Source organism: Phaenicophaeus curvirostris, chromosome 1 (genome assembly GCF_032191515.1).
Source record: "Phaenicophaeus curvirostris isolate KB17595 chromosome 1, BPBGC_Pcur_1.0, whole genome shotgun sequence".
Classification (NCBI taxonomy): domain Eukaryota; kingdom Metazoa; phylum Chordata; class Aves; order Cuculiformes; family Cuculidae; genus Phaenicophaeus; species Phaenicophaeus curvirostris.
The window spans coordinates 1,697,902-1,722,642 of NC_091392.1; the positions used below are offsets into that span (position 1 = coordinate 1,697,902).

At 45.4% G+C, this 24,741-nt stretch overlaps 1 protein-coding gene across 1 annotated transcript in view; it reads right to left on the reverse strand.

Moving 5' to 3' along the window:
- The window catches only part of EXOC4 (exocyst complex component 4), a 428,233-nt gene that overhangs the window by 120,401 nt on the left and 283,091 nt on the right, over positions 1–24,741 (reverse strand). Inside the window, exon 11 of the mRNA XM_069861081.1 lies at positions 9,755–9,974. Within this exon, the coding sequence (XP_069717182.1) occupies positions 9,755–9,974 (220 nt within the window). The remainder of the gene's footprint in view (positions 1–9,754; positions 9,975–24,741) is intronic.

Here is a 24,741-nt window from a genome sequence, read left to right on the forward strand (position 1 = left end):
AACTAGAGGAGGGATGATTTAGATTAGACAACACAGTATCACAGAATCACTAGGTTGGAAAAGTCCTCCAGGATCATCGAGTCCATCTATTCCTATCAAATACTAAACCATGTCCCTCAGCACCTCGTCCACCTGTCCCTTAAACCCCTCCAGGGAAGGGGACTCAATACCCTCCCTGGGCAGCCTCTAACAGTGCCCAATGACCCTTTCTGTGAAAAATCTTTTCCTAATGTTCAGCCTGAACCTCCCCTGGTGGAGCTTGAGGCCATTCCCTCTCGTCCTGTCCCCTGTCCCTTGGGAGAAGAGGCCAGCACCCTCCTCTCTACAACGTCCTTTCAGGTAGTTGTAGAGAGCAATGAGGTCACCTCTCAGCCTCCTCTTCTCCAGGCTAAACACCCCCAGCTCTCTCAGCTGTTCCTCATAAGGCCTGTTCTCCAGCCCTTTCACCAGCTTTGTTGCTCTTCTCTGGACTCGCTCCAGAGCCTCAACATCCTTCTTGTGGTGAGGGGCCCAGAACTGACCCCAGGATTCGAGGAGCGGTCTCACCAGTGCCGAGTCCAGAGGGAGAAGAACCTCCCTGGACCTGCTGGCCACGCCGTGTCTGATCCAAGCCAAGATGCTATTGGCCTTCTTGGCCATCTGGGCCACTGCTGGCTCATGTTTGGTCAGCTGCCAACGAACACCCCCAGGTCCTTCTCCTCCAGGCAGCTTTCTAGCCAATCTTCCCCTAGTAGCTACAAGGAAGCTGGGGAGGGACTGTTCACAAAGGCTTATAGTGATTGGATGAGGAGCAATGGGTATAAACTGGAGAGGGGCAGATTCAGACTAGACATAAGGAAGAATTTCTTCACTGTGAGAGTGCTGAGGCCCTGGCACAGGTTGCCCAGGGAAGCTGTGTCTGCCCCATCCCTGGAGGTGTTCAAGGTCGGGTTGGATGGGACCTTGAGCAGCCTGACCAAGTGGGAGGTGCCCCTGCCCATGGCAGGAGGGGTGGAACTAGATGATCTTTAAGATCCCTTCCATCCCAAACCATTCTTTGAGATTTTGGTGCCCCGCTGCATCTCACCAACACCAGCGGGAGCTGCCGGGCTCAGCATCCTGGAGGTGTTCCCAGCTCCACGCTCCCACAGACTCGCTGTGTGAATTGTCGTTCACTCTCACTGACTTCTGGCCAAGCTAGAAATCCTTGCGTGCATGATGACTGCAGGATTTCAAAACAAGATCCTCTCAAAGAGAATGGGAAAGAATGAAGCCGACTACGCATGTAGTTTCTCCCATCGCCCTAAAACCCCATTTTAATTCAGGAGCAAAAGAAAAAGGGATAAAAGCCCTGGCAGCTCAATAGATACTGCATCTATGGAGACAGAATTAATTCAAAAGCTGCACTGGGAATTGCAATGACACAGACAGGACCTGCTAGTTAGATGTCAATCTTCAAGGCTAAGCAGACAGTGACAGCTATTTGCTATTTCTCTCTTCCCCCCCCCACTTTTTTTTTTTCCTGCCAGGCCATCTCCAGAGTGCAAGAATCGGAGTACATTTTTCTTTCCTCTTTGGCTCAAGTCCCACTTATGGGACTAATGATCAGAAAATACAGAGAGAGACAGAAAACGCAGAGAGGCAAAGCTGACCTCTCCTCGCACCCATTCCAGCTCCTAGAGTGACCTGAGGGGCTTAATGCTCCTTCTGCTCCCTTAGAGCAGCTGATCCCCACGTTGGCCATGAAGCTACCTGCCTCTCCCTCGACTGCCTGCTGCTCTTCCCTTGCAAAGCAAACACTGACGATGCCTTTGATAGCTGCTAAAGTCAAACAGGTCTCGAAAAAGGCAGCTCTTAAAAGATGGGATTGACAGAGTGCTAACGCAGTTCAGTCCCCGTCAGCAGATGTGTCAGAAGTCATTACTTCTCTTCGGCTTGTCCACCAAAAAGTCTTGCAGCAGGAAGATCAAAAGAGACAGCAGCCAGTCTGCACCCTCCAACCCACCATGGAAACACAAGGTTTGACCCCATTCCAGTCAGGTTTCTCAGCACCAGCAGCTCAGGAGGTTGTGCTTTTCCAACCTGAAGCTACTGGTTGTCAATGACATTAAGAATGATGGTTATCGCTTTTGCTCAAACTCACATTTTAAGGTTAGAAACAGAGCTTTCCGGCTCTAAAATGACCCAGCAGACCCAACCCTGAGCAAGAAGAGATAAGGACATGAATTCACCCCAAAGTACCAGCTCTTGGACCCTATGAATGATGTTGGCTGATGCTCTACAAAGGCAGATACAGAGATAAAGTTGTGTTAGAAAGGTAATCTTTGAATAGCAAGTTTTACCAATTAAATTAACGTAAAAACCACCTAAGATTCACTAATCAAAAGCACAATGTAATTGCTAAGAAATACAGAAGTGATCTATTAACTAGTCTGCTTTGCCCAGAACATCTTTTGATTACACCCATTGACACGAGCCCTCCACGAACACTTTCATCTCTAGCACTGTCAGGACCATTGTAGCCAGGCTGACCCCAGGAGTGTGAAACAGGGAGGTAGATTTAATAATACCAGACTAATATTAATTAGAGATCAGCCATAACAAGATATGGCCAGAGGTAGAGGTGTGAAGGCCATAATGTCACCACTGGATGAGTTATTCTGCTTCACACATAACGTGCCTCACACAGAGGCAAGAGCTGCACTCACATTTCTCCAATAAAAATAATACGTGACTTAAACGAAGACTCTTGGTCAGTTCTATATAGAGACCAATAGAATGAACCACAGAATCATTAGGGTTGGAGAAGACCTTAAAGATTATCCAATTCCAACCCCCCTGCCATGGGCAGGGACACCTCCCACTGGAACAGGTTCCTCAAAGGTTCCATCCATCCTGGTCTTGAACACCTCCAGGGACATCTTCTCTGGGCAACCTCTGCCAGGGCCTCACCACCCTCACAGGAAAATATTTCTTCCTAAGATCTCATCTCAATCTTCCGTCTTTCAGCTTAAAACCATTCCCCCTCGTCCTATCCCTGAGCTCCCTGATAAAGAGCTCTTCCCCAGCTTTCCTGTGGGTCCTCTTTATCTTATCATACATGTGACATGATAAAGGACAGCAGCCAAAAACCGTGGCTAGGAAAAAGCTTTTCAGAAGAACAATCCAGAACTGTTGTCCAGAGGATCTTTGCCTCTGGAATTTTTTAAGACTCTTTGAGACAAAGCCACAAGTGACCTGATCTGGTGTTCGAATGACTTTCGTTCCGGGCTAGAGTTTCAGGCAGATGGGACCAACCTCCAGAGGTCCCTTCCAACTAACATCAAAACAATTCTATGATACCGGGTATGTGAATATTAAAAAAAATAAAACATGGTTATTAAAGAGCTGTAAATAACAATAACCCATCATTTATGAACTTCAAATCCAACCTGGATTGGTACGGGCTAACAATTGCTGTCATATGATATATTCTTGTTGAGGTGAACACAATAATTTGGTGGTCTCAGGTGGGACCATGATCAAAGATATTTTGTGCCCAACTCTCATGGCTTTCAACGGAGACTTAGGATTTCACATTTCTCTGTGGTGCTAAGTTGTAATTGAGCATCTTTCACGGAGAGGAGCTGTAGAATCACAGAATCATTAAGGTTGGAAAAGACCTCTGAGATGATCAAGTCCAACCGTCAACCCAACACCACTGTGCCTACTAAACCACACCCCAAATTGCCGTGGCTACACACTTTTTGAACACCTCCAGGGATGGAGACTCCACCACTTCCCTGGGCAGCCTCTTCCTATGCTTCACCATTTTTTAGGTAAAGAAATGTTTCCTAATATCCAATCTAAACTTCCCCTGGTACAGCTTGAGGCCACTTCCTTTCATCCTATTGCTTGTCACTTGGGAAAAGACTTTACCAGCTCTCTAAAAGTTTGTTTAAATAGGTGAGAAGTTCTCACACGGCTGGATAGAAACCACACGGCCAAGACCAGCTTGGTGTTGAGCCTCAAGTCATGAGAGATGGAGAAAATTAACCTGGATTCCGCACTGAACTGAGAAGGATTATATGGATTCTGGCCGATTTTAATGCAAGATTGTACCTACTTATGGAAGAGAAACCCAACGACTGCAGGGATTAATGAGAAAGACCTCAAATGTGTGACTGTTCCCTTCAGGTCATACGTAAGTCACATTGTAGGATGGTCTGTGAAACCTGACTTTGCATTTCCAGCTTTGGAGAGGAAGAAAATAATTCTGCCTGCAAGGCATGTTGCTTCAATACATCCATATGCAACTTAAAGCTGTCTCCTACCGAGGCTTTACTGAATGTGCATGTTAAACTTGATTTTTAAAATAAATGGAAGCGCTGCCATAACTGTTTGCCTAAAGCTAGCAATTGCTTTTATATAACTTAGAGCTCCACGATCAGCCTCGGTGGAGAACTCACACATCTGCAGATGACTTAGATGGGAGCCTTGTAAAAGCTCCCACAAAAGGCAGTAACCACACTAAATGTTCCCCTCAGAGGAAAAATTATCTAAAGAAATATTGAAAGCAATAGGGAGAGTCAGACTCCCACCGAGAGATAATTTTGTTTTTCATTTCCAACTGAAAAAAGAGATTCAGCTGGAAATTCAGCCGCGGAGCCGGTGGGTTTTAACCTCTCGGCATTTCAGCTGTGCAAGGGAAACAGATACACCACATGGGATGAAAACATCTGCGGAGCACTTCATACTGGTTCAGACATGATATCAGTGCAAAAAAAAAAAAAAAATTGAAATATGAGGACTAGAACTACAGATGCTGCTTCAAAACTCACACTTGCCCTTGAATGGGAAACCCCAATTGATCAGCCACGTCTGCTCCTTAAATGGATTTTGATCGTTGGAAGCCAGCCTGGAAAAGCAACTAATTTGTTTACACTAATAAATAATAACATCTACTCGCTATCAAAGCATGCACCCATCACTACCGGTGAGCCATTTAAACACCACTCGCTGTGACCATCCTTCTTCTTAATAACCACTAATTGGATGGGAAGAAAACATGCCAAAGCTACCAGTGATGCCTCCTTGGAAAGTCACAAGTGAGTGACTTCTTGCATTGGATAAGGGATAATTAGCTCCAGCAAGTCATTATCCAGTAAACAGCTGCATCCTCTGACTTTTTAAGGAGTTTTTAGTTGGATTTTCAGCTAGTGGAGCTTGGACAGAAAACTATCGTGCCCTAGACATTAAGAAGAAATGCTTCAGGATGAGAGTGGTGAGGCACAGGCAGAGGTTGCCCTGGGAAGTTGTGAATGCCCCCTCGAGAGAAGTGTTCAAGACCTGGATGGATGGAGCCCCGAGCAGCCTGCTCCAGTGGGAGGTGTCCCTGCCCATGGCAGAGGGGTTGGACAGGATGATCTTTAAGGTCCCTTCCAACCCCAACCATCCTAAGATTCTATGATCATCTACGAATCAAAAGCTACATTGATGCTTTGAAGGAAAACCCCAACTCTGCTGCTGTAGAGTGGAAAGATCAAAGCAACTTCCAAGTTTTTGTTGGATGGAGACAGGGCAACAGCTGGCAAGGAGGTTGAAAGTGGATGGTCTTTAAGATCCCTTCCAACCCAAACCATTCTATATTCTAGGACCTGAAGGGGGTCAACAAGAAAGGTGGGGAGAGACTGTTCATAAAGGTTTCAGTGATCGGATGAAGGGCAATGGGTATAAACTGGAGAGGGGCAGATTTAGACTAGACGTAAGGAGGAAATTTCTTCACTGTGGGGGCACTGGAACAGGTTGTCCAGGAACATTGTGTCTGCCCCATCCCTGGAGGTGTTCAAGGCCAGGTTTGAGCAACCCGAACCTGTGAGAGGTGTCCCTGCCCATGGCAGCGGGGTTGGAACTGGATGATCTTTAAGGTCCCTTCCAAACCAAACTATTCTATGATTCTATGACTCTATGATTTCTAAGGCCAATTTTAATAGTGACCACCTAGCTGAAAAGATTTATCACCTCAACACGAACCGTACAAGAACAGTCTATAAGAAGCTGTCAAGCTGCTTGTAGCCTAATTCAGTATTGATTTAAACAATTACAGCCTGGGGTTTAACGCAGAATAATCTGGAGACAAATTAGTTTTGGTAGTTATTCACTCACCCTGAAAAGGAAAAGGACTTACAATATTTTACATTTAAGGGCAGAAGAATGGAAACCAAGACCACGCTCCCAGTCAAATGCAACATTTATAAAGGTTAGCGACAATATTTTTTTTTAAGGCATAATCTTTACGGAAATGGATGATTCATCTCTGAGGACACGATGCTAGAAAACCTCTTATCTATAAGCTAATTCAGTTCAAACATGTGCTGATAGCTATCAAAAAGCAGCTATTATCAGCCTGTGCAAGTGGGAACTGATAAATCCTTGAGTCGTGTTCAAATCACAGCGTCCGCTCCTGCTGCAGAAGCTTCAGAGAGATCTTCAGGATAGGAAGGAGTGGGATGGTTGAACCATCAAACCCCCTCCACGAAAGGCACAAGGCCACGAGAGAGACGCGACACATATTTTCATCATAGCCAGGAGGTGACGAGGGCAAAAATTTCAGGCTCTAGCACTGTCAATGCAGAAATGGCCTTTTTTTTTTTTTCTTTTAATGTAAAATCAATAAAATTATTTTAGGGAGCTATTTGGATGACTTGGTTCAAAGAGGCAGCAATTTTTCTTCTCTTTCACAAAATTACCCGTCTATAATGTCGGGAACAGGCAGCCCTTTTGACCGTGTACGTTTTGACCAAGAATAATTCCAGTTCAAAATGATTTCCATCCATCATGAGAAACAAATTACAGGAACTGGATGAGAAAATTCCAAGCCGAACTGACTCTTCAACCTCAAATGAACTTTAAGAAAATATATCGATATTATAGAACGCATTTTTTTGGGCTATAAAAGAAGCCATAATCCACAAAAATACATTATCGCATTAAGGCTCCAAAACAAATTTGTAAGGTTAACAACCTCCATGGTCCTGCTCCAAAGCTTGAGCGTTAATATTGCCATAAAGGATTTTCAGCTCTCAATAAGGTCGGACGCCCGCGCAGATGGAGTTTCAGTTCTCACTAGGTTTAATTCTCATAAGAAGAAACAAAAGAAAGGCAAACAATACAAAATACAACACAGAATATACCTATCTACTTTGAGATCTCTTGAAAGGAACTTCAAATAACATCTTCCATGGACTCAGGCTGTGAATAAATACAATTTTGCTTTCTATTGTAACTCACTTTCCACCTTTAGATGATTTCCCTGTTATGGAAGCAACGATCTGCCCTAAAGTTTATTTATTTCAACCCTGCTCTGAAAATCAAGACTTGGAAGATTTCTACACCTGGCTCAGCTTTGTCATACTTCTTTTTTCTTAGGAACTTGCATGGTGAGTTGTTTGCATAGAATCTTAGAAGGGTTTGGGTTGGAAAGATCTTAAAGACCTTAAAGATCATCCAGTTCCAACCACGTGTCATGGGGACACTGAATTAGGTTGCTTGAGCCCCATCCAACCTGGCCTTGAACACCTCCAGGGATGGGGCAACCTGTGCCAGGGCCTCACCACCCTCACGGGAAAACATTTCTTCCTAATATTTCATCTAAATCTCCCACTCTTTCAACTTAAACCCCCTCTCATATGTTGTATCCCTGCACTCCCTGATAAAAGCCCCTTTCCCAGCTTTCCTGGAGCCCCTTTTGGCACTAGGAGGGCTTCTCCACACTCCACTCTTGTTTCATGACTGTTCATGCTGCATTTTCACTATTACCTCTCAGACATGATTGGAAAAAGAAGACAAATACCATCAAATCCTTTTTCAGCTCAGGAGAGGGCTGAACATGAGATATCCAGGCATAACCTGCTCCTGGGGCGATGCTTTCTTCTCTTCCTACGCTGCGTATGCTAAATCAATGTTTATCTTGTAATTATTTACAACGTGTTGGACTCCTCCACTTACCGGTTTTGATAATTGAGTTTATGAGAAGGTTGTTAAACCTGTACCTTGGGAATGAAATAATTCAGGGATGCCGCGCTGCTCCAAAATATCATTTTGACCAGCATGATCAAAACATCCAAAAACTCATAGAAATTTTCAAAACCATGCGAAGAAACTTTTTCTCTCCTAAGGGACTTCTGAAAACTCTCCGTTGGAATCTAATTTTGTTTTTCCTGGTAAGAACCATCCCACACCCACGGCAACGAGACAGGCACAGTGTTAGTGAGCATGAATACATGCAACCCCCCACCAAAAAATAACAGTAATAACAGTTTTTACTATCATTATATATCACTGTATTATATATGTATTTTACAGATATAAACTAAGATAGAAAACAGCCATATAATCCTTGGGAGATGCGTGCTACTTCCTAAGAACATTGCCAATATTATTCACCCCTGAGGAGACCATTTTAGAGATAAGAGGGAATAATTTAAAAGGATTAAAAGAGCTTGACCCAAATCACAGCAAGAGTCGGAGCTGACAGTCGGTTCACTCCGTTCAGCCCCCTAACTCAGAAGTTTTTTGGGGGCTTCCAAACTGTTCCGTTAGTAGCTGGAATGAGAACTGTCCTTGTTGCTATTATTGCTCCTCCACATTAGAGCTCGAAAGAAGCTTCTCATATAAACACTCGAACTTCAAAGCTGAACCTCTCCAATCTCTCTTATCTGGCTGAGGAAGCAGCAGAGCTGCCTCGCTGCAAGAGCAACACATCAATCACCAACACGCTGCACTTGGGAGGCAGCAGACCTCATCTTTGCTCCTCCTGCTGATTTGGCACATGCATTTAGCCTGGTGACATGTCTCTACGATTTCCAAGTGTCCCCAGAACTTCTAGGGGGAAGTCACGGGTGGACATGTGGCACAGGTGGACGAGGCGCTGAGGGACATGGTTTAGTGTTTGATAGGAATGATTGGACTCTATGATCCAGTGGGTCTCTTCCAACCTGGAGATTCTGTGGTTCTATGTTATTGATTCCATAGTAGGAAATTAAGAAAACTGGTAAAAATATGTTGTGATGGCTTTAATAACAACATGTGTCCAGCAAGATGAAAAGATGCTGTTAGCTCGATGTATTTAGCAAGAGAGATGGATCCTCTTGCACAATCAAAACATAACGAGTGATTAACGTATGTATCTCTCCCTATCTGCATACAGCAACTGGAAGAGGAAATATGATAGCAACTGGAATAAATCACAACTGCGTACTCAATATTGAGACAAATTCTGTGGGTCATAGAAACATGGGATGGTTTGGGTTGGAAGGGACTTTAAAGTCCATCCAGATCCACCTCCCACTGGACCAGGTTGCTCAAAGCCCCATCCAACCTGGCCTTGAACACCTCCAGGGACAGGGCAGCCACGACGTCCCCGGGCAACCTGGGGCAGGGCCTCACTACCCTAACAACAAAACATTTTTTCCCCTAAGACCTCATCTAAATCTCCCCTCTTTTAACTTAAAACTGTACCCCTTGTCCTGTCCCTGTACTCCCTGATAAAGGGCTCCTCCACAGCTTTCCTGGAGCACCTTTCAGTACTGGAAAGGTTCTCTGAGGTCTCCCCAGAGCCTTCTCTTCTCCAGGCTGAACAACCCCAACCCTCTCAGCCCTTCCTTGCATGGGAGGTGCTCCAGTCCCCTGATCATCTTTGTGGCCTCCTCTGGACCCAGTCAAGCTGGTCATCATTGGATACGTAGGCAGGTCATGACTATACGTGCACAGAAAGAGATGTTCACCATGCTCCTACCTGCAGAAGAGGCCTCTGCACACCTAGGATCTTCATGGTATCTGCATTCGCCAATATTTTCAATGGATCAGATGCCTTCGTGACGCCCTCAATTTCTTTATTGATCTCAGCCAGGACTTGATTGAGGAAGATATTCTTGATGTACATGGTGAGGAACTCACGGAGTGGACACTGCTTCGTCGGGCCAAGCTCCATGGCGTGCTCTATCTCCTGGATGAATCTGGAAAACAGAAGAGGAAGAATGCAATGTAGTTAAACCACATAGTTACTTATAATGTGTTAGCATTGCCTTTGCCATTCTTCCAGCTCCGAGCCAAGCACCCGCGATGGCAGAATGACCATAGACTGGGGTAACAGGAGGCATGAAGAGTAGAAATGGTTAACAACGTCTCCAAAGAAAAAAAAACAAACCATAAAATGCCAACTACTGTTGAGACAAAGACTCAGCGCTGGAAAAGAAAAAAGAAATGGGGGAATTGGTGAAATTTTAATCTGAAAGAGGGCAGATCAGAAGTTACGAAGATATTTTTTCCTGCGAGGCATTGACACAGGTTGTGCAGAGAAGTACTGGCTGCCCAATTCCTGGAGGTGTTCAAGGCCAGGTTGGATGGGGCTTTGAGCAGCTAGAGGAAGACGTCCCTGCCCATGGCAGAGGGGTTGGAACTGGATGATCTTTAAGGTCCTTTCCAACCCAACCCATTCTATGATTCTATGAAAATCCACAACCTGGCTATGATTTGTGTTTATTTGTCCATAAATCACTAACTGCTCTATTTGAGACATGCTGGAAAGATAGCCTCTCAAAAGTAGAACACCCATTAAAAATCAGGATGCCAGAAATCCCTTTGTAAAGGTAAACTTTCTTCTATTGTCAGCCACTCAATTCCCACAGGAGGATTCCTCACCTCTAAAGTGAACAATACTGTATATGTAGAATCATAGAATCTTGGAATGGTTTGGGTTGGAAGGGACCTTAAAGACTATCCAGTTCCACCCTCTGCCATGGGCAGGGACACCTCCCACTGGATGAGGCTGCCCAAGGTCCCATCCAACACGGCCTTGAACACCTCCAGGGATGGGGCAGCCACAGCTTCCCTGGGCAACCTGTTCCAGTGCCTCATCACCCTCATAGCAAAGAAACTCTTCCTCATGTCTAGTCTAAATCCTCTCCCCTCCAATTTAAAGCCATATGTTCGAAGTCTAGAGCCATCACTGACAAAACAATGCATATGTATTTTGCTGATACCATAATGCATTATGTATGGTTGTATTACGCTCTATTTTTATTATGTGTTATTGTTTCTTCCTCAGGTCCCATTCCTGTTTATGTCGAATGACATGCCAACTCTGGTAATATTTTAACACAAAATGTTTGCCATCCCCTTCTGCAAAATATCTTTCTCTTGATGGTGCCATCTGCTTAACGTAGAGGAGTTTCTTTAGAAATTACCTTCTCATTTCCAAGACAAAGAGATGAGTCTTCCTTTCAAAACTGTACATATCAAAATAATTAGGAATTGAGCATCACAACGGATCAAGACATCCTGCCTCCTCCCTGGAGGTGTTCAAGGCCAGGTTGGATGGGGCCTTGGGCTGCCAGGACCAGTGGGAGGTGTCCCTGCTCATCGTAGGGGGGATGGAACTGGATGATCTTTAAGATCCCTTCCAACCCAAACCATTCAACGATTCCACACTGTCCAAAAGGCAGGAACGTGCATGGTGGTTTTACAGCCCTCTTCATCAATGCATGCAGGTACCTCACTATCTTTCACATTTCAATCTCACTCCTGGAGAGGCTGGGATTGTTTTTAACCTTTGTTTTACATCACAGTAACAGAAGCAAATTTTTGATCTTGGATCTTCCAATATACTTAACAACACCATGTGGTGCAGGAAACCCATCTCTTCTTCACTAGGAAAGACTTTTTTCACATGAGACATCTCTAACAGTTCCAGCACAGCTTCCATTTATTCAAGTATCAGAAACAGAGTGGCCAGCAGGACCAGGGAAGTGATTGTGCCCCTGGACTCAGCACTGGTGAGGCTGCACCTTGAATGTGAGGTTCAGTTTTGGGCCCCTCACTCCAAGAAGGACATTGAGGGGTTGGAGCGCATCCAGAGAGAGCAACAAAGCTGGTGAGGGGGCTGGAGAACAAGTCTTATGACACACAGCTGAGGGAACTGGGGTTGTTCAGCCTAGAGAAAAGGAGACTGAGGGGAGATCTTATCACTGTCTACAACTTCCTGAAAGAAGGTTGTAGCAAGGTGGGTGTTGGTCTCTTCTCCCAAGGGATAAGCAGTAGGGGAGGTTTAGATTAGACAATGGGAAAAATGCCTTCACTGAAAGGGTTCTCAGGCCCTGGCAGATGCTGCCTGAGGAGGTGGTTGAGTCTCCATCCCTGGAGGTGTTTAAAAGACGGGGAGATGAGGTACACAGGGATATGGTTTAGTAGAGGACAGGTACGACTGGACTTGATTATCTCAAAGGTCTTTCCCTTCCAAACAATTCTATGATTCTATGACATGCTTTATCACTAACTATTTTCCCAAAGACTTCAACGAGGTCTGCTTAATTGTCTGTAATTCTCTGCCTCTGCATTCAGCTCTCCAGAGGAGGCAGCTTTCCTTCAGAGGACTGACTGAGGAACTCCTGTCAACTCTAGATGTGCAGTTTCTTTCAAATCTAAACAATTTGCTCTCTAAAGCCTTCACAGTGTCGTCTCCATCAGTCTAGAGTGACACATTTGGGCTGACGCACCTATTCCTTCTGCGAGGGGATCCATTCACAGTTCAGTTTGATGATTGCCTCTCTGAAGAGAGATGCTGCAAGGAGAGAAGTGCAAAGGACGGAGGTTTTAGTTCCTGACTTTCACAAATCGATAGTTTGAATTGGCTTTATCAAACAGGGAAACAGCAGAGTCATCCGGGAAGAGAGCAGAGAGACCAACACTGAGCTTATCTCTGAAATAATACACCTAATGCCACCAGCTTTGAGTGACAACCACTGATGTCCTTCAGGGAATGCTGTCAAGGTTGATGGGACCATATTAAACTAACTTGCTGTATCTGATCACATCTGCCAATAAATTCACAACTCTTTTTTTTCAAAAGGTCACTTGCACAGCACTTTTGATGCATAGGATCGTAGGATCCGTAGGTTGGAAAAGACCTTTGAGAACATCAAGCCCAACCACTGCTAAACCAGATCCCTAAGCACTTCATCTCCCCGTCTTTTAAACAACTCCAAGAATGGAGACTCCACCACCGCCCTGGGCAGCCTCTGCCAGAGCTTGACAATCCTTTCCATGAAGGAATTTTTCCTAATGTCCAATCTGAACCTCCCCTGGCACAACTTGAGGCCATTCCCTCTTGTCCTGTCACCTATCGCTTGGGAGAAGAGATTGGCATCCAGCTCACTACAACCTCCTTTCAGGGATTTGCAGACAGTGATAAGGTCTCCCCTCAGCCTCCTTTTCTCCAGGCTAAACATCCCCAGGTACCTCAGTCACTCCTCATAACACCTGATCTCCAGCCCCTTCAGCAGCTTCATTGCTCTTTGCTGGACACGCTCCAGCCCCTCAATGTCCTTCTTGGAGTGAAGGGCCCAGAATTGAACCCAGGATTCGAGGTGTGGTCTCACCAGTGCCAAGTCCAGTGGCACAATCACTTCCCTGGACCTGCTGGCCACGCTGTTTCTGATACAGGCCAAGAAGCTGTTGGCCTTCTTGGCCATCTGGTTCATTGCTGGTTCATTTTTCAGCTGCTGTCAACCAACATCCCCAGTTCCTTCTCTGCCAGGCAGCTTTCCAGCCGCTCTTCCCCAAGCCTGGAGCTGCACGGGGTTGTTGTGTCCCAAGTGCAGGACTCAGCATTTGGCCTCATTGTGTCTCAGCCCACTGATCTAGCCTGTTCAGATCTACTTGTAGAGAACTCACAGAAAATATTATTTAACTCTTATAATACCTGCAGCCAGTTCCACTCCACCTCTTTCAGATGGGAAAGGAGTAGCTTGGATTTGAAACAAGCAGCTTTCAATGAAGTGAAAGGAGAAACTCATAAACACTTCATAAATCAAGCATGTGCTTAAAAATCAAAGACTTACAGAATAGTTTGGGTTGGTGGGGACCTTAAAGGTCATCCAGTTCCAACCCACCTGCCATGGGCAGGGACACCTCCCACTAGATCAGGCTGCCCAAGGCCCATCCAACCTGGCCTTGAACACCTCCAGGGATGGGGCAGCCACAACTTCCCTGGGCAACCTGTGCCAGGGCCTCAGCACTCTCACGGTGAAGAAATTCCTCCTTATGTCTAATCTAAATCTACCCTTTTCTGGTTTAAACCCATTGCCTCTTGTCCTATCACCACAAGCCTTTGCAAACAGTCCCTCCCGATCTTTCTTGCACCCCCTTCAGATACTGGAAGGTCACTAAAAGGTCTCCTTGGAGCCTTCTCTTCTCCATGGCTAAACCAACAGAAACAGAAAAAATCTTTTAGAGGCAGAACAGCCACGTACAAATGAGCATCAAACTCTCAGAGCTCAGATCTGCTGACCTGCAGCAACTCCTCATCCCACAATAGCTTGATGGGGTTTCTAAGTGTTTCCTATAGCAGAGACTAAATTGTTTGTGCGAGTCTGTAGGAAAGGTCGGTGCTAGTGAAAGGTGTAATCAAGAATTTTGGATTCGCAGTACCTGGTATTAATCACCATTTCAGATCTCTCCTAAAGATCCGCGTTTTAATCTCTAGCAAACTTTAACTTTATTAAAGAACTGACTCCTGGTGGTTGACGTGTTCTAACAGGCTTTAATTACTTGGCATAACCCAGACAACAGTGTTCGCTTAATATTGGTAAGGATCAAAAATCCTTATCCCTGTTTTACTTGACACAAGTCACAAAGTAATCAGAGATTACGAGAAAGCTGCTAGATAGTGATGACTCAGCAAGAAGGGATTTTACGAGTGCTCAGCAACACTCGTGATAAAGAACAAATGGTCAAGAGCTTAGGAAAGCAGATTTAAACTCAGTATCAGGAAAAAGTTAATAAGAATGAAACTCCGTATGGCGGGGAGGACTAGGGGATATGGATGAGAGACCTTAAGTTTGAATGTTCAAGGATAGCTTGATTGAATGATAATGGTAATGAAAACCAGACCATTTCTGAAGTCTTCATCAATCAAAGGATTTGTACCAAAGGAAATGGAAGTAGAGAAAAGGTAAAGAAAAATGTAGTATGGACATCAGAGGATCTCTTAGAGTAGGGAACAGCCCTAAGAGTTTAGGAATGTGATACTCCAATGGTGCAAGTACATCATCACTTAGCACAGCTGAAAAGAAGGATGACTGGGATCACATTTCATAGAATCATAGGGTTGGAAAAGACCTTTGAGATCATTGAGTCCAACCATACCTGTCATCTAGTAAACCAGATCCCTGAGGACCTCATTCCCCCATCTTTTAAACACCTCCAGGGATGGAGACTCCACCACCTCCCTGGGCAGCCTCTGCCAGAGCCTGAGAACACTTCTGATGAAGAAATGTTTCCTGATATCTAATATGAACCTGCCCTGGTGCAACTTGTGGTCATTTCCATTTCATTCGTCATGACCTGCTATGGTTCAAGGATGACCTCATAGATGTCTTCACCAGTCAGGGCAAGTTCCACATCTGGTCTGGAAATGGAGAACCCAAGGCAGCCCCAGTGCAGCTCCATCCTTCATCCCATCAAGAGTAAATCCCCACAGAGCATGGGACAAGGGTGCAGGAGCAAACTTCACCAAGCTCCAGGTATAGATGAATGGCAGGTGTGCACCAAGGATCCTTCCAGCACTCTAAATAGCAACAGTGATGTACTCTACGTGTTCTCTAATGGAAGGATTATTCACAATGCCATTAAAATCAGACTAATCTAAGAGAAAACATTATTTTTATCTATTTCTTAAGAGAATTAAGGATGCAAAGTCAAACAGTGACATGTTTCGAAAGGCAAGGATTAGCGTCACTCATGTCACCTTAATTTGGCCTGCCATTGCGGTACGATTTTTAATTACACAATGGCACAGAATTGCTCTCATCAGCAGATCCTTGTCTTGTCCTAGGAACAAGACAGTCAGTGTTCAGACATCAAATGTCACAGTGCTGAGACTTTGCAGCGCTCTGCCCCTTGATTGGAGCAACGCCCACAACAGCCACCAGTCACCTGTGTGAATCACTGAGACGCAAGTGAGATACTTTTGCCATGAAGTCCCAGGAGGCAGTCAGCACCACTGCCAAGATTCATTCTTTCTGCCTTCGCATTTCTTCCTATCATAGAATCATAGTATGACCAGGTTGGAAAAGACCCACTGGATCATCAAGTCCAACCATTCCTATCAAACACTAAACCATGTCCCTCAGCACCTCATCCACCCGTGCCTTAAACACCTCCAGGGAAGGTGACTCAACCACCTCCCTGGGCAGCCTCGGACAGGGACCAATGACCTTTTCTGTAAAAAATTTTTTCCTAATGTCCAGCCTAAACCTCCCCTGGCGGAGCTTGAGGCCATTCCCTCTCGTCCTGTCCCCTGTCACTTGGGAGAAGAGCCCAGCTCCCTCCTCTCCACAACCTCCTCTCAGGGAGTTGGAGAGAGCAATGAGGTCTCCCCTCAGCCTCCTCTTCTCCAGGCTAAACACCCCCAGCTCTCTCAGCCGTTCCTCATAAGGCCTGTTCTCCAGCCCGCTCACCAGCTTTGTTGCTCTTCTATGGACTCGCTCCAGAGCCTCAACATCCTTCTTGTGGGGAGGGGCCCAGAACTGAACACAGTATTCGAGGAGCGGTCTCCCCAGTGCCGAGTCCAGAGGGAGAAGAACCTCCCTGGACCTGCTGGTCACGCCGTTTCTGATCCAAGCCAAGATGCCCTTGGCCTTCTTGGCCACCTGGGCCACTGCTGGCTCCTGTTCAGTCGCTGTCAACCAACACCCCCAGGTCCCTCTCCTCCAGGCAGCTTTCTAGACAGACTTCTCCTAGTCTGTAGCACTGCCCAGGGTTGTTGTGCCCCAAGTGCAGGACCCGGCACTTGGCCTTGTTAAACCTCATGCTGTTGGACTTAGCCCAGCGGTCCAGCCTGTTCAGATCCCTTTGCAGAGCCTCCTGACCCTCCAGCAGATCCACACTGCCACCCAGCTTTGTATTGTCCGCAAACTTGCTAAGGGTGCACTCAATGCCTTCATATGACTCCTACTTCTGAGAATTTGGCCACCAGTTCTCCTACTGCCCTTGGTTCCCAATCTCACTTTTTCACCCTATGGTTCTCCTCTCTTCCTGGCACTTAGATCAGGATATATCCTCTTCCAGGCATCTGGAGCCGAGCAGGTATGGGAGCCCAAGATATCATGCAAGAGGGTCCTTGGCTCAGGGACCTTGCCTCTTGCATGGTCACTGCCCTTAGAATCACAGAATGCTTTGGGTTGGAAAACACATTTACAGGTCACCTAGTTCAATCCCCCTGCAGAAGATCTTAAACTTGATCTGTTGCTCAGAGCCCCATCCAACCTGACCTTGAATGTTTCCAGGGAAGGGGCCTCCACTACCTCCCTAAGCAACCTGTTCCAGGTTTCACCACCCTCATTGTGAAGAAATTCTTCCTCATATCCAGTCTAAATCTCCTCTCCCTTAGTTTAAAACCATTGCTCCTTGTCCTGTCACGACAGACCTTGCTAAAAAGTCTGTCCCCATCTTTCCTGTAAGGTCTGCTTGGACCCTTCTCTTCTGTAGACTGAATAGAATAGTAGAATCATAGAATCACCAGGTTGGAAAAGACCCACCACATGATCGAGTCCAACCATAATAATGTAACTCCAACTCTCTCAGGCTGTCCTCTTAAGTGAGGTTCACCAGCCCTCAGATCATCTTTGTGGTCTCCTCCAGACTCGCTCCAAGAGTTTCATGTCCTTCCAGTACTGAGGGACCCAGAGCTGGACACGGGACTCCAGGTGAGGTCTCACGAGAGCTGAGTAGCTTGGTTGTGGTTAGCTATGAGCAGAATCACACCCATCAGGAACTTCATCTGCTACAAACTGGAAGGTTCTTACAAGGCTGTGACAATTGCACTACTTCAAGGGTGCACAACAAAGCCAAATTTCAGTGTATTTTTAAGAAATAGCAAAAAACACACCCTCTGCACAACAGTTCTTCTTACTGAGAAACGGGAAAATGCAAATTCCCAGCCAATCAAAAGGTCACCAGAATTTCCCAACACGTACAACGTATTTATTCTTCTCATTTGCAGAAAGATCGAGTATTTTAGACACATTTTCCTCAAAATAAATATATAGCCCCTGTTGGCAATGAAGGATCAGCCAAATTACAAAAAAATCTAAACAGATTTTTTGAAATGGGAAGTAATTGGGTGGCATTAAAGACCTAGCAGATATTCTGTATTTTCTGCTTGGCAGATGCATACACACGCATTCACAGTCACACACTGTGCTATTTATTTATTTAAATTTCAATTACTGCTGCTTAATGTATTCAAACATATTTCAGTCTTTACAAAGATAAAAATGTGTAACAGCATCTAAAAAAAAAATAAAGATTTTATGAATACGTCCAAAAATTTTCCTGTTTCACTCACAGAACCATGGAGTTGGAATGGATCTCAAAGATCATCCAGTTCCAACCCCACTGCAACGGGCAGGGACACCTCCCACTGGATCAGGTTGCTCCAAGCTCCATCCAACCTGGCCATGAACACCTCCAGGGATGGGGCAGCCATGAGTTCTCTGGGCAACCTGGGTCAGGGCCTCTCCACCCTCACAGGAAAACATTTCTTCCTAAGATCTCATCTCAATCTCCCTTCTTTCAACTTCAAACCATTCTCCTTCGCCCTATCCCCGCACTCCCTGATCAAGAGTGCCCTCCTGGCTATCCTGGAGCCCCTTTCAGTACTGGAATGACTGCCCATGCAACGATTAAGATGTCAAAAAAGCAATTTGACCCACGGCTATCGCCGAGATCAACGTTTATGTCTGTGTGTGAACCAGCGTGCATGATGAGAAATCACATTTTGGTCAGCGACACGTTGATGTAAAACGTGTAAAAATCAAAGTGGAGAAAACTCTTGAATAAAGCGAAGCACCGGAGAACGTCGGGCTGGACACACGCTTCAGGGCTGCTTCTTCAAATGGCTTTTGGCATAGCTGCATGTTTGGAAATCCAAATGAACATTAAAAAAAACAACCAAAAAATATTGCGATGGTGAACAGCGCTGTCACCGAGGCCTTTTATACTCTACTATTTTCTTTTTACTCTCCAAGGAGGCAAATTTGTGCTATAGCTCACTGTAAAAAGGGGCCATAAAGAAAGCCTTGAAGGAACAGCTTTGATTCACTTCCCATTTGCTCTGGTTATTCTACTCGAAGAAGAGCCATTCGGCTGTAATTTAGTAGGGTTTCTGCCACAGTATCAACAACTGCATTTAAAAACCATCTCTCACCGGCACAAAATAAAATGAAGGAAAACCTCTATAGGATAACATGTCGCGGGTTGTGTTCTCTAAATCATAGAATCATAGAATCATAGAATCATAGAACCATAGAATCACCAGGTTGGAAGAGACCCACCGGATCATCAAGTCCAACCATTCCTGTCAAACACTAAACCATGTCCCTCAGCACCTCATAAATGGGAGAGAATGAGCCGTGTGGCATATTCAGGACAGAAAATTCCCCTGACATTGAGCAATTCCACTTATTTAACATCATCGCTGTACGTGTCAGCCCTGAAGAAGGCAAAAACGCTTTCCCTGAATGAAAATGCAGAGCAAGGTGCACCACCAGATTTCAGGTAATGGTCACAGCATCACACAGAATCATTAAGCTTGGAAAAGACCTCTAAGCCAGTCCAACCATCAGCCCAACCCCACCATGCCTACTAAATCAAGTCCCAAAGTGCCATGTTTACATGTTTTTGAACGTCTCCTGGGATGCGGACCTCATCACTGCCCTGGGCAGCCTCTTCCAATGTTTTACCACTCTTTGCTTAAAGGAATTTCCAATCTAAACCTCCCCTGGCACAGCTTGAGGCCATTTCCTTTCATCCTATCCTTTGTTACTTGGGAGAAGACACCAGCACCCACCTCACTAAACCCTCCTTTCAGGTAGTTGTAGAGAGCAAGAAGGTCTCCTCTCAGCCTCCTCTTCTCCAGATTAAACCACCCCAGTTCCCTCACCTGCTCCCACAACCCCTCGTGTTCCAGACCCTCCACCACTTCCATTGTCCTTCTCTAGATGAGCTCCAGCCCCTCCATGTCCTTCTAGTAGTGAGGGGCCCAAAACTGAACTCAGGCTTCAAGGTGCAGTAGATCACCTAGGGAATTGCCCAAAAAGCTCGTAGGGGGTGTCCCTGCTCTGAAGGACACTTTGATGAGATATCTGGCCAGGATGGAGTTCTTGAAAGAGCAGATGGGAAAGAAAACAGGAATCTGCATGTTATCCTTAATCCAGAATCTACATTTTCTAAAAATGCACAATTTTAAACTTGTTTCATCCCTCTTTGAAAGCATTTGAGGTGATTTGCAGCTGCAATTAAGCGTTCCCCTTAGACAGAAAAACACTTACGGTAAAATGAAGTATCTTTTTGTAAATGACAGTCATTTGGATTAAAAAAGAAAAAAAAAGGCAAACCATTTCAGAAAATTTAATTCATTCTAACTCACAAGTTAATTGGTTACAAGGACTGTCTTACCTAGGCTGAAAGTGTGTAATAAAAACAATAAAACCTAAAAAGCTCTATGGATTGATTTAGAAACCTACAACTCTCACATTCCCAAGGCTTTCTTGTGTCCTTTTGTTATCAGATGTCTTCTAAAATATCACTGAAAGGAACTAGAAGACATGTCGGTGAAAGTGCATAACATCAACTGCTCCTTTTTAATGATGATAATAACACTTTCTGAAACTGTCTCCTCAAAAAAATGAACTGACAGCAAAAACTAAAATATTCTGAAATGTTATTAAGAAAATTTGTAAAGACATTCAGTCTAAATTTACATTTCAGTTGGTTTCATTGTTGTATGATGCTAAACCATTCTTTTTCCCCCTATCTTGGTCATAAGAGGTCCAAGTACCTGAATAAACCTTTTGATGAACTTACACAAAGTAAGGAAATGCTGAGAAGCTCGACATGAGCTGGCGATGTGCACTCGCAGCCCAGAAGAACAACTGTGTCCTGGGCTGCATCAAAAGCAGCGTGGCCAGCAGGGTGAGGGAGGGGATTCTGCCCCTCTATTCCTCTCTTGTGAGACCTCATCTGGAGATTGTGTCCAGTTCTGGAATCCTCAGAGGAGATGGAGCTGTTGGGTCGGGTGCAGAGGAGGCTACAAGGATGATCAGAGGGTTGGAGCACCTCCCATAGGAGGACATGCTGAGAGAGTTGGGCTTGCTCAGCCTGGAGAAGAGAAGGCTCCAAGGAGATCTTACAATGACCTTCCAGTACCTGAAGGGGCTACAAGAAAGCTGGGGAGGGACTGTTCACAAAGGCTTGTGGTGATAGGACAAGGGGCAATGGGTATAATCTGTAGAGGGGCAGAATTAGTCTATACATAATGAAGAATTTCTTCACCATGAGGGTGGTGAGGCCCTGGCCCAGGTTGCCCAGGGAAGTCATGGCTGCCCCATCCCTGGAGGTGTTCAAGGCCAGGTTGGATGGAGCCTTGAGGAGCCTGATCTACTGGGAGATGTCCCTGCCCTTTGCAGGGGGTGGGAACTGGATGATCTTTAAGGCCCCTTCCAACCCAAACTATTCTATGATTCTACGATGCAACATCAGGAATCCTTTGAACTGGATATCAGTTACTGACGCAACAGCAAATCCCAAACTGCCCGTTCAGGTTCCATGCAATCTGAGATAAAATATCCAAGAGTAAAGGTTCTCAAAGGTTTGTAGACGTATACAAAATAAGAGAGACTTGGAAGGTCCAAGGTGGTTCATTCCCCACCCTATAAGCCTGCCTACCCCTACAGTGTGTGTTCTGGGAGAGCGTCAACTAAATGGACAGTCTAAGATGATGTTCTCATTCCAAGCCCTTCAATAAGTGACAAAGTACAGCTCAGACTCCTAATTTATCACCTTTGTGATAACATTGCCAGGCAAAGAGCTGATATCAATAACTACACACAACAAAAAATGCTACCACTGCTTTTGAGCAATTATTTCACAGCATCATTATCCAAAGGGAGCTGTATGCACAGGACAACAGCAGGAAAAATGGTTTAAGCTCTTCTCTAGGTTACCCAAAATGTGATTAAAATTATCATTATCATAAAAAAGTATAAACAGCGTTAGAAAACCCAACAGAGATTTAGCAGTGCATTTAAAATCTTAGCAAAAAGAGACCAGAAGTCAGCAAATATCAGACACAAAGGATTAATTTCCTGCCATTATGAAATAATACATGGCACAGAAAATATCCAGGAGGGTAACAACAATGGAAAATTACTCCTGTTAACAGAAAACATCAAGCATGCGGCATTTTTCACTAAAATATCAAGGTTTGAGCTTAACACAAGTTACTGGCAGTACCAACCGGAGCGGTGACCATGACACCAAGTTTTAATATTTAATGGACTGTTTGGGGCAAATGGCCAGGTTATATCGTCAGTCCCGATCACTTCAGTCCCTCCCCTCTACAAACAGAAATCCCCAATCAAAAATGCTCAACTGCTTGATAGAATCATAGAATCACCAGGTCGGAAAAGACCCTACTGGATCATCGAGTCCAACCAGCTCCTTGGGTTGGTGTAATGTCTTCTAAGTAAGTCTCTGCATGGTTTGGTTGGAAAAGATCTTTGGGATCATCAAGTCCAACTGTACCTGTCCTCTACTAAACCAGATCCCTGAGCACCTCATCTACCCTTCTTATAAATACCTCCAGAAATGGAGACTCCACTGCTTCCTTAGGCAGCCTCTCAGTGCTTTACTACTCTTTTAACAAAGGCATTTTTCCTAATATCCAGTTGAAACCTATCCTGACACAACTTGAGGCTATTTCTTTGTGTCCTTTCCCTTGTTATTTGGGAGAAGAGACCAGCACCCACTTCACTACAACCACCTTTCTGGGAGCTACAGAGAGCAATGAGGTCTCCCCTCAGCCTCCTCTTCTCTAGACTGAACAATCCCAGTTTCTTCAGCCACTGATCCAAGCCAAGATGCTGTTGGCCTTCTTGGCCACTTGAGCAAACTGCTCATGGTCAGCTGGGTGTTGACCAGCACCCCCAGGAAGAAGTTGCATTTCTATCTGCTATGAAACCTCAGCTAGTACCCCAGTATGATTTTCCCAAAAGTAGTTGGACTCAATGATCCGGTGGGTCTCTTCCAACCTGGTGGTTCTATGATTCTATGAAATCTGAGCAAGGAGCAACCCAGAGCTTTGTGACCCTCCTGGAGATAATTGAGTTTCAAAAGGAGGAGGATGGCATAACTCCAACTCATTACTGTGAAATGAAGGCTCTGAAATGTCTATCACCATCACAGTCCTGGGAAAAAACATGGGAAGACATACTGAACAGCTCACTGGACCAGGGCTGTGTTACGTAAGAAACAGAAACCGAGTAGATTTTGAGCCTAGTTGTAAATTTGCAAACATATTAGTCTGCAGAGTTAAAAATCAATCCATAGGCGCGTGAATTTACAGCAGCGAAAATCTAACTTTACTCCCCTCCTGTCTCTAGACATCATTCTTGCCAAGATGTTATTTCCCTTTCTGCAAATGAAACAGAGCAATTACCAGCGCCACAAATCTGCATATAACATTTATACATCTAGGAGATCCACGAGCAGCTCCCTCCGCGAGCAGATGCAGTGCAGCTGCTTCTCCTTGAAGGCAGGCAGAAGAGTAACTCATGCATGAATCACATCAGCTCGTTCTGTTAATAAGAAAGCATCCAAAATATGAATCACGAGTGCTACGAGGAAAACAATACAAGCTGGAGCTGCGGCAGCAGTTGTTGGAGGAGTTTTGGGGGATTTTGCTTCTCATGTGGTTCAACAAGGCCAAGTGCAAGGTCCTGCACCCGGGTTGGGGCAACCCCCGCTTTCAATGCAAGATGCGGGATGATGATGTGGTTAAGAGCAGCCCTGCAGAGGAGGACTTGGAGGTGGTCATTGATGACAAGCTCAACATGAGCTGGCAATGTGTGCTCACAGCCCTGAAAGCCAACCAAAGCCTGGGCTGGGTCAAAAGAAGCGTGACCAGCAAGTCCAGGGAGGGGATTCTGCCTCTCTACTCCACTCTTGTGAGACCCCACCTGGAGTCCTGTGTCCAGTTCTGGAATCCGCAATATAAAAAGGATATGGAATTGTTGGAATGGGTCCAGAGGAAGCCACGAAGGTGATCCAAGGGCTGGAGCACCTCTGCTACAACAACAGGCTGAGAGAGTTGGGGTTGTCCAGCCTGGAGAAGAGAAGGCTGTGTGGAGAACTTAGAGCGACTTTCCAGTAACTGAAGGGACTCCAGGAAAGCTGGGAAGACACTATTTACAAGGGCCTGGAGTGACTGGATGAGGTGGAATAAAATTGGAGGGGGGGGAAGATTTAGACATCAGGAAGAAATTCTTCCCAGTGAGGTTGGTGAGGCATTGGAACAGGTTGCCCAGGGAAGTTGTGGCTGCCCCGTACCTGGAGGTGTTCAAGGCGAGGTTGGATGGGGCCTTGAGCAGCCTGGTGCGGTGGGAGGTGTCCCTGCTCATGGCAGGGGGGTTGTAACTGGATGGGCTTCAAGGTCCCTTCCAACCCCACCCATTTTCTGTTTCTATGATTCTCTCCCAAGGAGCTTTGCACATGATGCAACTGCTCTGCTTTAGACCAAGGTGACATCTCCATATGGTTATGGAGCGATGAGCCCAGAATCATAGAACGATCTGCTTAGTTATCAGCTGAGCTGCAGTAAGTGACTGAATCTTATCTCTGCTGTGTCCCAGACCTAAGTGTGATCCATGGCTTATTTGTCATCCA